The 17,018-nt window shown below is 32.7% G+C and overlaps 1 protein-coding gene and 1 long non-coding RNA gene across 2 annotated transcripts in view; one reads left to right on the forward strand and one right to left on the reverse strand.

Annotated features, from left to right (window-relative positions):
- LOC128202562 (uncharacterized) overlaps positions 1-10,610 on the reverse strand; it is a 48,403-nt gene extending 37,793 nt beyond the window's left edge. Inside the window, exons 1-3 of the long non-coding RNA XR_008253852.1 lie at positions 10,509-10,610; positions 9,526-10,048; positions 4,317-8,993 (exon numbers count right to left, since the gene is read on the reverse strand). This is a non-coding gene — a long non-coding RNA (uncharacterized LOC128202562). The remainder of the gene's footprint in view (positions 1-4,316; positions 8,994-9,525; positions 10,049-10,508) is intronic.
- The window catches only part of LOC113513801 (suppressor of cytokine signaling 2-like), a 41,507-nt gene continuing 34,443 nt past the window's right edge, over positions 9,955-17,018 (forward strand). Inside the window, exon 1 of the mRNA XM_026897792.3 lies at positions 9,955-10,357. Within this exon, the coding sequence (XP_026753593.1) occupies positions 10,339-10,357 (19 nt within the window). The 5' untranslated portion in view covers positions 9,955-10,338. The remainder of the gene's footprint in view (positions 10,358-17,018) is intronic.

A 17,018-nucleotide genomic window follows, 5' to 3' on the forward strand; every position in this document is an offset into this window, starting at 1 on the left:
TGGATTTTCATATATATATATATATTTTATAATATATAATATATATATATATATATACTATTTAAATTTTGTCGCTCCTACCGACCTCTATAATTCGATACCCTAGTCATATTAATTATTGTTTTAATGAATGAAATTGTAATTTTATATTGTATTGTTATAAAAAAAATTACTCTAAATTTGCCACCCTTTAAAACTGTCGCCTTAGGCTCAGCCTATATATATATATATATATATATATATATATATATATATATATATATATATATATATATAAAATATATTAAAATTGAAGTAGAACAAAATAAAATTAGTAAGTACTTGTTTTATAGTGGACAATTTGCATAAAATTTTAAAATTTTACATTATGAAATAGCTAGGTATTTTACGACTTCATTCCATATCGGAATCGGATATTGGATGGAGGCTTATATAGATAGTGGTACAACACTATGAATATTCATTTATTTCATTGTATTGTTTCTACGAAAAGGTAACATGCATTTCATTTGCTAGGTTTCGTGAATATAAAGGTCGCTACCAACTCTTATAACGTAGTGACTACTAGCTTTGTGTAAAATAACTAAAAAGGATGTCAAAGAATAATATAAAAAATATACAGTGGAACGTAGAACCTCTTCCTTTTTTGAAAACAATTAAAAAAGTCGCCTGGACAAGCTGAGAGCGACTCCCTCTGTTATAATTTTAATACAGAAAATAGTTTTCAACACACATCCTTAAGTTTTATTTACAAATTTTAATAATAATTAATATTTAATAATATAGTCATAAAAGAATCATTAAATTAAATCTGTTGACCCAGATATTATTCTAATAATTAACGTTTAACCAAAAATTAACAACCCATTAACGTCCCGTTGCTGGGCGCAAGTCCTAAATGTACGATATTAGTTTACTGTTGTTATACTGACCAGGTGATCTGGTATAGGATTTTGTAAATAGTTGTTTGTTAAATTTTAACCATTAAATAAAAAATGTATATACTCGTAGCCACCAGTGTCGAGGCCGCTTGAATTGGATCCAATTATTTCCAAGAAATAATAAACATTCAAATTAATACGTTTCCGAGAAAAGTGAACAATATAATTTTAACGCATATTATTATTATGATATAAAAATTCTTAAAAGGAAGTACTATTAAAACTTGGTATAAATTAAAAATAAAAAAGAGTATATGAAAAATAAAATAAAAATATCATTCTTATTTGCATTACACTCTGTAAGGTTTGAGAGATTATATTATATATGTATATTATCATATGATGTAGGCATTCCAGTTAACTGTTATTTTTAAGATCTCTGTTAAAAATGAGAAAACCTTTAATCTATACTAAAGAGAAAAAATTTGTTTGTCAATAATAATAGATAGACTCAAAAACTATTTTAACTCAAAAACCGATTTTAAAAATTCTTTCAACTATAATAAATCACATTACCAACGTGTAACATAAGTTATATATTTGGAAATTAACACGCGACAATCAAATTTTATTTAAAATAAGAATTGTTCTACAAAATAAATTCTGAATAATCCGAATCATAAATTTGTGACGATTTAAAAAACTGCCCCCTTGACCGGGATTCACTGATCGGAAATAAACGTTTATGTCCTTTCCTATCCAATATAGTATTTGTGTACCAAATTTAATAATATTTGGTTATTCCGTTTAGGCGCAAAAGAGGTAACAAACAAACAAATTTATTTTCCAATTTATAATACTTCTAATATATAATATATTAAATTAAAATTATAAAAATATTAATTATTATTTCAGCCGTTAACTGGCTACCGCTGGACATAAACCATCCTTGTAAAAGGAGTTTTGCCAGTACTTGCCACGCTTGGTAGGCGGGTTGGCAACCACAGATAGGCTTTTAGAGATGTTTTAAGAGGGATGCTGCAGCCCATCCCTCGCCCTCTCTTAATCGTCTCCTACGACACCCTCGGTAAAGGAAGGGGTAGCCGGGACCACACTGTATATTAATAAAGATTATTGTTTTTATTCTATTTATTTTAATCAAAATCTTGACAAAATCTTCTTTCTACTAATACGTGGGTTAATACGTATCCAGTGTGTTAAATTAGGATGTAACCTATCCGTGTAACAAATTTCATTCAAATCTATCCAGCCGTTTAAGTATGATGGATTATCAAATTTGTTACAGATTTTCTCATCCTACTAATATTATTAACATGAACATGAAGTTAGGTTACCATAGTTGGCTTATCAAGATAAATACATTATAAAATAACGATGGTTTCCGTGTAGGACCACGTGGTATATATTTTTTAATGGGTGATGATGGAATAGTAACCCCGCCTGCGCTATCGGTTTACGCTGGCGGGGCACCAGTGAGGGATGATAGATGAAAATGATCCTATCGTGTTGAATACACTTGGAATTCAGCACGATGGTTTCCAGGGGGGACCATGTGGAGATCGACCTGTTTGGGTATATTGCTAGTAATAAGGTCTTTAGTCTCCATTATTAACATGCCCCCCCCCCCCCTCCACGTGGTATATTACCCGTAATAGGGTTGTTATTTCCTTTCCCCTTATTGAGCAGTTGAAACGTCAAGATGATACTAACACATGATACATATAAAAACAGGTAAACAAACTTATTTTCACATTTATAAAATATAAAAGAATAAGGATGTTTTTCCATGAAAAATACTTAATATTCTTTAACTCTACATATACATATATATTTTTACAACACACGAGTAAATCTTCAAATCTAACGAGAATTGGGCAACAGAGCTCTCAATTTTATTGGATTATTATGTAGGCAATGTACTGTGGCATAGGTGCCAGCTGGTACACGTGTACGCCATCTGTCGCGTACAGTTGTCGACGAAAATATAACAATATAAGAAACTCTGGGCGTAGTTTAGCCATTATTATTTACATGAGCTTAGCAAAAAAGGACTAAACACATAAAATTATCAAAAATAAGATAATTGTACTAAATGGTGATAAATGGTATATGTCTGTGTTAATAGAACATACAGGACATAATAAAAAATTACTGTTTTGCTGTAATTTTTACAGAAATACTCTTTAAAATAAATTTATAACAAACCGAAATATTTTTTATTTGTACTAAGTACTACTTGATCAATAACAGATAGATCGTCAGTTATTCCTTAGATAAAATTTAAGTTCTCTATAAACAGACCACAGGAAGTTGATAATCTTATACAATTTTGGTACCATTATCTTATTTCTGACAATTTTGTGGGTTGAATCCTTTCTGCTAAATGCTAATATCCCATTAATAAAGTTTTTGTTTCATAGCTACTGAGTATAATAACTATTTATGTTATAATAATTACTTGTTCGTATGTCATATCATATTTTAAAACTGATATATTTTCAAGAAATTAAGGCTACCTCAATTTCTTGAAAATATATCTTTTTTTGTTTTTTATACCCAGCTAAACAATTAAATACAGAAAGCTTATGTGTTCACAGAAAACCAATATCTCAAGTCCCTACTAATACATGTATTATATTTTACTTAGATTACAGAACAAAAGATTTTAGAAGTATTAGGTACGTTTGTATGAAAAGAACAAAAATAGGTTAGTTTTACAAAATATGGACATATAGCTGAATGTATGTATGGATAGGTGAATTCCAAATGCGATCGGACAATAATTTTTTTTTTATTACTAAGAAATAAAATAATCTGAGAGTATAATTAGTAGAAAATAATGCTTTGAAAGGGAGTCTTCATATAAAAGTCGTCTGCTAAGTACTTGCTTGCTTTCATACTCTTAACTAACGTAAATTCTCTGTCATATACTGCCCTTCAAATCGAACATACAGGCATGCAAGCACGCTTCACGTCACGTCAGAAACACGAGTTGGATCAAGGTACCTTTGAAATTATAGAGTACAAAGGCATAACGTCATAGTTCTCATGTCATGATCGATTGTTTGGTACTTCATCATATATTAATAGCTGACTAATAGGTACAAATGAAATTTCGTAAAGGGGTGGTTTTATTTTAAGAATTTAGGTACTTTTTGTTCCCATTTATTTGAACAAAGTCGCAGGTTAATAGTAGTAAACTAATATTATAAAGAGGAAAGATTGTATTTTGTTTGTAGAGCATTAAGTCAAAAAGTTCTCAACCGATTTTAAAAATTCTTTTACCTATAGACAGCTACATCATCAATTAATAACATGGGCTGTATTTTATCTTACATATTTTTCTATCAGGTCGCTAGTAATAAATAAATTTGATTTAAAAAATAAAACATGAAAATATGGCGTCAACAGTACCCGTAATGAAGAAATGTTTCGGGGAAGCGTGGTATGGCGCATGTCACACGCGTCGCCGCTTCGGGGAACACTCGATTATCTCGATTCATATCGATTCGTTCCTATGCGGGTGAGAAATAGTCCATTGTTATTTGTTCGACGGAAAGGCATGAGTGAACGAATTTTACTGGGTAATATCTTTTGTGGATATGCGTTCGTTTAAATTACGTTTATTGATTTAGTTTCGACTCGGTATATCTATCTTTTTCAAGTAATTTTTTGAGCATTGATAGTAATGTTTGCCGAATCGTGACAACATTGGAATTATCAGTTAATTTTAAAAAAAATACTAGTATCTGTGCTAATATGTATAATAATAATATAATAAAGGAAAATTGCTATGAGGGGTCTTCGTAAGAGTAATAGAATCCAATACAGTATATTATCTGCATATTTGTTCCAGTATCACATGTAAACTACTGCACAAATTGGATGCAAAGTTGCCTTTCTGTAGGTATAATTTAAAATTTGGTGTATAATTACGACGGTTACCACTTTCCATCAGGTGGGCCGCCAGCTTGTTTGCCATTCTAAGTTGTATAAAAAAAAATATCTTAATACGCCACCTAGAAATGGTTTACTACTTCTTTAATCCAAGCATACGAAGTTTTTAGTATTTTTCATTATTTAAAAAGTCCTTTGATAGCAAATTAAAATGTTAATAATATAAATATACCATTAAAATTGTGGCTTCGTTCCGAATGGTTTCTATATTACATAAGTGAATAAACAGGATGCCACGTTCTAAATTTAAATATTTTCAATGTAAGATATCTATGACACATCTCATAGTTTATCAAGGTATATGTTCACGACTAAAACCATTTTTTTGCGGAGAATAATTACTTGTATCTATATCGAAGTATGATGTGATGAGAATCGAGACAGTACGTAGGTAAATAACCGCTGACCTTTTCGAATTGCTAAAGAAAAAGACACTTCCAATTTATTTTTATCTCGTACCAAAACAAGAATGCTTGCGAAGTCAAATAACGTTACATTTTTTCGCGCCCATAAAAATGTAATTAGGTATTCATTCATACGACGCTCAGAAAGGGCACGAGAATATAAATAGGTAGATTGCTAGAGCGTAAGTAATCTATTTATATCATTGAAGTAATTTTGTTACGTACGCATGTACAATATACACATATTCAAATACACAGAATCAAATAAAGAATATATTTATACATATATTCTTTATTTGATTTTGCTTGCAACTTCGTACGTATGGATTAGGTACTGAAGTACTTACATAATCACTTTTACACATTTTCACATATTGCGTATCAAGATAAGGCATATACCACATTTTAAGTTAAATCTTTAGGAACACAATTATAAAAAGCACATTCGATTTGATGTAGTTTCTGCGTGATGCCTAAATAAATATACAAACAGGCAGACGATCCGACAAAAATCTAATATTATTTTGTTTTTTGTTGTTCTTATTAAGACTCCTTATATCTATCTATCGTTTTTTTTTTAATATCTCCTATGTACAGATATCGTCCAGTTTAAATTTTTTTAAACATTAGATTACTAAATGACATGATGATGAAATTGACAATGATTTCCGGTATTCGGACCACAATATAATGAAGCCGGTGTAATTAAATGCAGAAGCTATAAAACATTCTGTTTTGTAATGAATTCCATCTAATGCACTCGTATAAAAACTAACAATAACTGATATTTATCAGAGAATCTAATATGCTTATAAATAAATAGTAACACAGATTAAAGAAACAAAAAATAATAACGTAATATTTATAATCATAATAAATACACCATTTTCACTTTCGCACTACAATATTCAATGAATATTTATAAAGAAAACATAACAAAACAACGTTCATTTTCGCATGAAATTTTACTTATTACAACTGGTAACACCTGTTGCACACACATTGTATGTACTGGGTGCCTACTATTTGCCTATGGCATCCGAAATGGGCTGGCGAAGCATTCCTGAATGTTAATGAAGCAACTAAGACCTAAACGTTTTATGGTTACCAACCGTCTATACTATCTTAGTTGATAGAATGTACAATTGCATTCGATCCGTTGCTAACGATACACTATACCATCGTTTCTCGATCGGGGGGTCGTGACCCTTGGAGGTTAATCTTTTGGAGGAAACAGTAAAGATTATCTATTTCGTTTGATAAAAAAATGCTGGATAAAACTACGAATATGTAAATTAAAGAACAATGTTGATGTAGGTATGTCAAACTTGAGGTAAGTGGGGTAAGTGGATTGTTAGTAATAGCATCTTTTAGATTTATTGCTGGCAAAACTTTGTTGACTTACATGCGGTTCCCTCTGGAATACAACGTGATTGATTTTTGGTAAATTCATGGTAATGGGCCAAACCGACTTAGTTTTATCCTTACCGGTATTTCGTAAGCATTAACAGATTGTTTAAGTGGAGTTATCATTCTACCTAATCCAAAACTTCGTATATGTAGATTTTAAAAGTAGGAAAATCAAGGAAATAGATAAAATCTGTAGCGTATAAAGATAAATCATACACCAGTTTCTGAGTTAGATCTTCAGAAACACATCTCTGAAAACCGCATTCAATTTGTTGCAGTAGTTTTTGACTGACTTCAGAATAAATATACAGATAGTCAGAAATTCTAAAAATATTGGTTTGGCCTCTCTATTGCTTTTATTAAAACCCCTTGCATAAAATTTTCGTAAATGTCTCTTATGTACAGACACCATCCACTCCAGTATCATCCACAGATATCATCCACTCCACGCTCTTCACTGTCAGTTATTACCAGCAACCCTACGTATATCATCACTCCACCCAGCTGCAAGTCGTCCAACACTACGATTGCCGAGTCGCGGTCTCCACTCTTGAACACGTCTATTCCGACGGTTATGGGTTCTATCAGTCTACCGCCACTTCAGCTTGCAAATTCATAAAGCTATTTCGGTAATTTTGGTCCTCTGGTGAATTACTTTGTATCAGATTCGATCCCTTGGAAAAACTCCAAACATAGGTGAACTAGTCTTATCATTAGTATCCACATATGTCATCACAGGTAGGATACACATCAGTGCATTAAGATGTTACTGGATGAATCACGATTATTTTGTTTAAAAGTCTTTTTCCACTGCACGCCGAATACAGCATACCGTTTTTGTATTCACGTAAACTCCAGTCTAAATATGCAACATAACCTCCCCTATAAGAGGGGTTTTGCTAGTAGTAGCTTGGCAGGCAGTAGACATCCACAGGCGGTTTGGCAACCGCAGTTTAACTTTTGATAATGTTTTAAGAGGGCGCTGCTGCCCATCCCTCTACCATAAGCTCCCTTAGTCTCTTCTTACGACACCCACAGGAAAGGTAAGGTGGCATATTCTATGCCGAAACCTACACGGCCAAATAAGTGTAATCTTTATTAAAGATTGTATCAAGGCATATCGGAATGTTTGACAAGTACATAAAGCAATTTTGGACATATGGGAAGGAACACGGTTGCTAGTGTGAAAAAAATATTCACAGGGCAATCGTTTGATTAATCTAGTTACTTGTACAATGATTACTGGTTTAAATTTACATGAAATATCTTATCTTTTTGTCGATAAGAAGTTTATTATCGGTAGATAGTACAATTAAAATTTGAATTTAGGTTATTCGATCTAAGCAATCTATTTCTTTTTTTGGATGGGTTTCCGCTTCAAGCTTTCCAGAAACTTATGGTGAAGTTACTACTTACTAAATATTTATCTATTTACTTTTATACTTACCCATAGCAATACAAGCAGATTGCAGTATGTAATAAATAAATAAAGATAAGATAATGCTTGCGTTAATGGAGAATATTTACGTGTATTGATTCTCGGATTCTTAGAAAGGCTTTCAGTCAGAGTGGTACTTAGTTGACAACGAAAAATTTTGGTCGACCTTATGTATATTCTACTTACATTGTATCAAATTTATTGCAATTGTTAGTTTATATTGTGCAATATAAAATGTAGAAAAAAATCTGACTATGCATTTATAAATTATCAGTAATCTTTCTACTAAACACGTAAATCAATTCTATTATTCTTGAAATAAGTATAATATATACTTAAAAAACTTTTGACAATAAAGTTACATTAAAATAGACCCAAAAGTGTTTGTATATCATCATTTTTCAGACTTTTCTATTTTGGTCCTGATAAAAACTTTCTTCTTTCTTTCCACTTTTATATACAAACAATCGTTTGTTTGCCGTAAAAACTAGCTGGCTAACTGGCTCTTAGCCGCAACAGAATATCAGTGTTTTGCTCTTTTGGGGGCAAACTATTAAATTGAGTTTTAATCATTTTGAACGAAGCACACGCATGAAAGAAGAAAATTGATACTTGTTTTATATATTTTGCAATTTTTCTATATGAACTCTTTTATCTCTTTCAACTGTGCATGTCTGTTGTTATTTATGTGCTGTAAGTAATGCAAATAAATTATATAACTATCTATAAAAAACTCTTTCACCTTTTATTACTGGCCTTCTATTGTCCTTTGTTCCTTTAGTTGCTTCGTACTTATTCTTATATTCCCAGTAAGTACATGGGAATAGATTACAGTACATCATCATTCCTTTTCATTTTCTATCATTTAGTTGTTTTAAATACCTTAAATTTATTTTTAATTGTTTATTGTAACGTTGTAAGTACTTTGTTTATGTACAAAGTTAGTTACATGCGTGTGTTGTAAATAGGTTTCAAATATTAAATTGAAATAATCATGAAAATTTTACATTCATAATACATATTTTTGGACTACATGGACGTATGTTACATGGACCTGATTGAGGATCAAATCAAAAATCTATACTGTATGAGCAAGGTGTAATTAAGCATAAAATATTTACTGTAGGTTGGATTGTTCTAAATCCTAGATAGCACGTTAAGTTAAGCTTGAAATGTCTGTAGGTAACATTGTTCTACATAATGTTAACCGTAACACCCTCATTAATGTTTCTGGTTCCCTTTTTGATAATGTGAATATTATGTTACCTAGCCGCCTATGGCTCGCTTGGTGTAGCCCCGCTCCCATCGTACAAAATAGATTAAGAAGTGAATGAACTCTCCATCATTTATTACCTCCATATCAGACTGTGGGGCGGGCTCTAGCAATGATTGATGGATAGACACTACAAGTTACCGAATTTAACATAGTTGTCGGTCACAGAGGTCGTCACCCCGTGGAACGTGTTCATTCGTTTAAAGTGGATGGTGTCATGAGGTGCGACCATGGCGTGGTGGCAAACGTGCTAGCCTTGGACGGAAGAACATAAGTTTTATAAATTAGTGACAATGCTTCGAGTTTCGTGGAAGTGCCAAGGTTGGCGGTTCTTGGAAGCGATAGCGCCGCGTCGTTATTGGCGGCGAGGCAGAAACAGAGTGAAGTCGACGAGCGGGTCGTACACGAGCGGTGTGCGCTCTCAGCTGTACTTGTACTGATCGCACACATCGCGGCATCGCACACAATTCTTGATTTCGTCCCCCGCTTCGTAGCCGTCACGTCGCGGCGCGCCGGCGTGTTTACGCCGAGTTAGTTGGTTTGGCCTCGCGCTGCGCTGTTGCCCAACCGAACTGAACTCAGTCGACTTCTGTATACGAGAGAGGAGTGTTAACGCTGCGGCGGTTGCTCGCCGAACTTTCACCTCCAGTTGCGATATGGTTATCTGTGATAAATACACCAACATTGAGTGAAATTGAATGTGCGCGTTCTTAGAAAGCGTTTCTGTTACGGCACGCGGACGGACGCCCGCCGGCGTCGTCGATTTCTGCAAATTAATTTCTCCAGTGCACTCGGTTTCTACGAAACTGTTTATAAAGAGTTTACCGAGAAGCGAAACGGCCGTAAAGTGGATTTGAGGAAATATAAGTAATTATAAGTGATCCTTAGTGTTTCCGTGTTCTGTTGTTAAATAAGGCGTTTACGTTGGATCCCAATCACCCACTTAGGCCTCCAATGGTGGTTAAACTACCAGGTAAGAAAATATTTTATAAATATTACTTAGAATGTGGACAATTTTGATTTTGTCCTACCACTGACTTTACAAATTACTAATAATTTAGAATAATAGATAAAGTAAATAGACACTTATTAACTGGTGACATAGACTAGACACAAACACTTACAACACGAACCGTATTAGTAAATTAAAAAATGAACATAAAACTTATTTATATTTACAAAAGTCTATTACAAACGAAAGCCCAATAAGACTAACGATATTGTTTACGGACGAGTGAAGACTGAATATTAATAATAATAATGATGATGACCAACAAGTGGCGCCGGCGTTAGGTCACTTGGGTTCAAGTGAACTACCTACGTCCTCACTTGCATATGATAATAAAACACTGATTGTCTTGTTATGTGAACAAGTGTAGTTTTGTTAGTCATTGATAATCAAGAAAACATTATACAGGATGAATATGAAATCATTAAATATTTTTAAGGACAATTTGGAAATTGAAAAAATTATAAAGAATTTTCTAATCTAATGTTAGAAGACTAAACAATTTACCACAATAAAAGTTAAAAACAAAGATTTGATTAGGTACATTTTTGTGGATTAATATTTTTTTTTATCAAAAATACAGATTCAGTCTTACAAATAAAATAATACTTTAAAAGGATGCAAATTATTTCAATTTCATACTGCATATTATGATATTACAAATGATAATCTTTTACTATTAGAAAATAATTTAACTTGTAATTTATTTAATTTGAAATTAAATAAAATTATCCATATTGAAATGAAATTATACATATTTGAAACAAAATTAATTTAAGCACGAAATATATCAAGAACAACAAATAAGTAGTTTTACCGTAAAATATTTTATTATTTTATGTAGATAATAGGCAGCCATTTATATTCCACGAAACACTTTAAAGTTACCATAAAATTATGAATTATTGAGCTCATTTTATGTAACTATTGTTTCAGTAATTTTCTTTACATTATAGTTTTTATATAAGAATGATAAGACTGCATATATTTATATTGGTTGGTGCATAGTATTCATCTGCTGATGAATTTTGTGGCGGTCGTGTTTTTTTTCATTTTTTTTTTTAATGGATGATAATGGAATTGTAACCCCACCCGCGCTATCGGTATACACCGGCGGGGCACCAGTGCAGAATGATAGGTGAGGATGAAGCAGGTCAGTTGGCCCATCGTGACGAATTCAACAAGAATTATTCACGATGGTTTCCAGAGGGAACCACGTGGAGGCCGACCTAATAGGGTATATTGCTAGCAATGGGGCTGTCAAACTCCATTGCTAACAATCCTTTTCTCCCTTGGCGACCGTGTTACTATACTGGTAACTGGTGTCAACATAGTAGACTGCACTACATTGCAATTCACTTCCTTTGAAAACAATTAGCGACTTTATCACGCGATAATACAATCATTTCCTGAAAACACTGAACGGTTAGAATTATTAATTAATAACACCAGTATTAATGTAGTTGTTATTTTTGCACATTATAAACATAATCATTAATTTAATTCTAATTAAATTACCATTTATAGTTGAATATCTAGTTTGTCAACAACAACTACATACTTAGTCAAATTTAACAAATTGTATACAGCGTAAATGATGACAGTAATATGTGAAGCAGTAGATGTTATTAGATAGATTTAACCATAAATCTGTTCTTTCTGTATACATTATTTGGAATAATATAGAAGAGGAAAGAAAGATTAAGATAAAAAGCTTGCTGACGAAGTGCCGTTACAACTAGATAATAAAAAAATAGACAATATAAAACGCAAAACAGAACAAGTTAATATAATTTTCAACAAAAATCAATAATAATTTGTATACTTTAGATAGTGGATAATAAAATTAATAGAGTATTTTCAAAAATGGAGTCTATATGTAATGTAGTCTACTGTTTCAAATAATACAACCTAGAGCTTCGATATGAGGTAATTAACATAAAGACGTTAAAAAGGAACAGATATTTTGCGTCTATTGATAGATGTTAAACAGTACTAATAGATAAATGATTTTGAAAAAAGAAACTTCCAATAACCAACAAACGGGATAAGATTGTTTTGTACGAAATGCCAATGTCAACCCTCATCGCTCCAATAAGACTCACTTCTCAAAAAAAAGAATATTAAAAAAAAAAAAGATAAGTGGGAGCACAATTGTCGTTTTAAGAGAAACCATTGGAGTGTTACAAATTAAACAAAAAATATATATATACGATTTTAAGTTCTTTAATTTTTCCTCGTGTCAAATATTCTAGATTCTAGAACGACCTAAATATTTAAGTTTCTGATCACGGGCATTTAATATAGAAATAAGTGTAAACAAGTAATATTTTTTCTTAAACATAAAAAAAACTTGAATTTATTACAGGAGTACTTAATACTTTTAGCTGATCTGGAGAAAAAAGAACTTAACCTATAGATAGACGGACGATCAATGGGATAATGTTAGAAAAATTACATCGCTTGGGATACAATACTCTGAAAAGGGGGGAAAGGGATTGTTAGTAATGGAATCTGAGAATGCCATTGCTAGCAATATACCCAACCACGTCGACCTCCTCTCGGTTCCCCCTGGAAACTATCATGGTTAATTCCTGATGAATTCATCATGATGGGCTAACTGGCCCGTTTTCATTCTCATCTATTACCTTTCACTGGTGCTCCGCCAGCGTATCCCGTTAGCACAGGCGGGGTTACCATACCATTTTCAACCATCAAAAAAAAAATACTCTGAAAAATAAGTAAATAATGCAGCAAGTCTTTACACTAAACTTTGCATTTATTGCAAGTGTGAACAATAGAGTTTCCTCGGATCTGAGAGTAGGCTGAACTTTACATTACATCTTCAATATTTACATCATCTCGCCACCCACAAGTTATATTTAGTGTGTAAAATTGAAGACAAAGTACATAAACTACACCTATCTATATATCTATGATATTCTTCGAATTACAATCATACATTGTTCAGTGGTTACCAGGAATGAACAAACGAGTAAATAGTGCACGAGGACCTTCCTTTGTTTATACAATAAGGGAGACAATTGACATTTTTTGCCGTTATTTTAAGCCTGAAAGGAGCCGCTCCATTGTTAGTAGTTAATGTTCTATGACGTTGATACGATTCTTAGAAACACTTCGAATCATTTTGATGGCTCGTAAAAGTTGACTTGGAAAAATAGAATTTATTTGGTTATCTACCTACGTGATAGTTTGACCTGGCTGTCTACTTGTTGTTTACATTAACCCATTTTGTTTGACATTTTTGGAGTGACATGAATTTATTCAACCTTTTATCACTAATTAGATACCGACAAAGTTCATATTTTTTTTTTAATATAATTCGTAATTTGAATTAAGAATGTCATAAAAAATTAAGTAACCTCGTTATTTTAAATTTATTTTGTACTAGTGATCCGACCCGGTTTCGCACGATACATGCATGTTAGATATCTTACATATATATACAGCGACCAGTTACGATTTTATTACATGTATTGATTGATTTGAAAGCAGAAAAGGTCCATTAATTTTGAATATTTCTTATATTACATATAAACAATTTTCATACGATAAAATTATTCCTGTTAAAAGCCTGTTAAATTTCCATACATTGGTACGTAGCTAATTAACTTTAGCGATGTGGCATGTGGAATATGAAGTTTCCTAGAATCTAGTCATCGATATCAAGACCTTGTATTATAACTTTCAAGTATATTAGAATTTAATGTTATAACGTAAGTCTAATGTCTAGTATTATTAATTTGCAATCTACATAATATATATATGTAGGTACCTTTTGTAATATGTATATAATTTATCTTGTATATTGTTTCTGTCTCTAGTTTGAATTTTCAGTCAATAAATATTCTACTTCAATGTGAATATGTGATTACGGTATACAAAATTTATCAAAAACACTGAAACATTACTAATAGGTAATTAACAAAAAAAAAAAAAAAAAAATGATTCGGCATAGTGCGGTCAACCGTTGAGGAAAGGACTTCCTCTTTTCGGTTGACCAAATTCATCGACCACGTTCCTGTACTTGCTCAGAATCGTGTGATCATGTGTGTGACCCTAAATTATCGAGTAAAATGGTTTTGTATGACTGCTATATGATCATAAAGTGTACCTATTTGGGTATAAAGACCTCTGTCGAAGTAGGTTATCTGTGGAAATTATACTTTATAAATAGTTGATAACATCGAGACTGTTTTTAAAAGAAGAACATAGTTTGCATGAGAGCGTAACTACTAGGAAAATGCGATCTTCAAAACATTCATATGTCGGAACAAGGTAGGATGGTTGCGCCGGCGCAGGTATGCGTGTTCTGAGAACGCGCGCGTCCGTTTTTGCTCCTTTTTCGATTCGAGTTTACCGAGAATCGAATGGCCCGGTGGTGGCCCTACTCGGAACTCGTAATTAATCCTTGGAAGCCTCCGACCCGAGGGTAGTTATGAGAAATCGCCAACATTATAACTTTATTTTTTATTTATATCCTTTTTTCTGCATTGTCTCATTTTGAAAATTGCATATGGATACGTATTGTTCGCAGAAGGGCGGACAATGCCGTGCATAATGATGATGTGCGGTGATTAAATTTTATGTAGAGTTGGCCTCTGACCTTTGTTAGGAAACTGTTAAATATAAATGCGCGTCCAAGAATCCATCACATTTTATGCTCCAATGTAATAACTGAAGTTTATTACTTTTTTAGAAGAAAGATTTTTTGTATTTATCATTTATTATTTTACAGATAAATACGTGTATGTAGAGATCGTTGGTATGAGCAGTTTACCTTTATTTAAGACTTAGGTATTTATTTCGTGTAATTTCAAGTACGTATTATGACGATATATCATTATATAAAACGTAAAAAAGCACCTACTTGATATTATCTACTTAATACGTTACATTGATAACAATACTATGATATAGTATGTATTATAATTGCCAACATATTTAAAGATTATTATAATTATATTCCCTAGTCAAACAACTGTATTTAAAATCCAACTTTTAACATACATATTCAATTCAATTTATTTTCAATTTATTTTATTCGTTACAATATTGCATTGTGTTGAATATTTTTGCAAGTGACAAGAAGATATCCATTACATTCTATTAACGCGTCTTCGTTTAAGATTTCAAAGTGGACATAAATCAAGGATCACAAAGAAAAAGGTTTCGCCAACAAAATTCCCGATTTAGTACGCGCAGTGGGCAAATCTTGCCTTGTTGGGCTAGGCTAGGGCTAAAGGAAAACGAAGTAAAAAGACCACCGCTGGTATGGCTTTCTCAGAAAAGCGGCTAGGTTGTTTAAATTTCAATGGCGGACTACTGCGAACTGCCTCGACCGAACTGTCTAACGAACTGATTGAAATACTGCGTTTGATCTGTATCATTGCCATTAGAATTCCACCGTTATTCTCCTGTTCTGAAGGTCCACAGTGGATTCTTCGTTGCTGCTCTTTAATTCGTTCCCTTTGGGTTCGGGCGTTCGTATGTTGGTTTTTTGAAATGGGTATTTGGTTTACTTTACGATCTCAGTACGTACAAAAAGATACTGTTTGAATGCCTACTTCATGAAAGTTAAAATTGTGATTATCTCTTGTTTGGAGCGTTCATCATAAGTCAAGACTCAAAATCAGTACAAAGAAACAGAAGTGATACTTAATTGGCTCTAATCATATGCGTGCAACATCATACAACTTCTTATTCCAAGTTTATATTTGACTTTAAAATGTTATGGCACATACGCCATTATACTTAGGTATGATTTGCAACGAATAGGTTCCTCCTAAGTTTCTACAATAATCAACATGTTTTCATACTCTGCAATATAATAAGTATAATGATTATATCACTATCAAAATGCCAGATGTCATCAGACGGTTACTTACCTATCAAAACACGAACTATGAAATAATATATATATACTAGTGAACTCCATAATAAATACGTAAATAAGGTGAAGGCAAACTATTAGGTCACCCAGACCTACTCAAACGGTCGGTGGGCGTGTACCTACAGTTGACGTCACCCTGTATTATAAATACACCATGAGACAAGAGAACGTCAATTCTGAATATGGCTATTGAACAATCTTCGTTTCGGATGCGGACTATTTGATTCTTTATTCATAAAATTGATAAATTTAAAATACAAAATATTGTGATTGTCGAAGAGAGAGGAGGAAAGTTCGTAACGCCATAACCTGTTCAACAGTTACAAGTTCGCAGTAGGAAACCCCTTTCACTCGGAAACGTGTCTCGCTGTGTATAAAAATAGTTACGCTCATTTACAGATTACACAACGGCTAATTGACTGCCCATAAATCGGTGCTTCTATATCGGCTCACGTATAACGGAACGCATCTATTTTAAAAATCGAAACACCACGGGTCGACGTTCCGGGAACCATGGCCGCGAGCAGCGGCAACGGACAAACCAACCGGTCGACGAGCTTCTTGGAACACGCGAAGGTTGCCCAGCTAAACTCTTTACATTGAATCGAAACGATTATTGTCGAAGACTTTGTATGAGAGCCTGCAATTGAACATTTATTACTTGCTATCAATATAAAGAGAATGGGGCCAATTTAATCATGCGAAAGCCCG

The sequence above is a fragment of the Galleria mellonella genome, unplaced genomic scaffold, assembly GCF_026898425.1.
Source record: "Galleria mellonella isolate WM207_F2 unplaced genomic scaffold, CSIRO_AGI_GalMel_v1 utg139, whole genome shotgun sequence".
NCBI classification, from domain to species: Eukaryota; Metazoa; Arthropoda; class Insecta; order Lepidoptera; family Pyralidae; genus Galleria; species Galleria mellonella.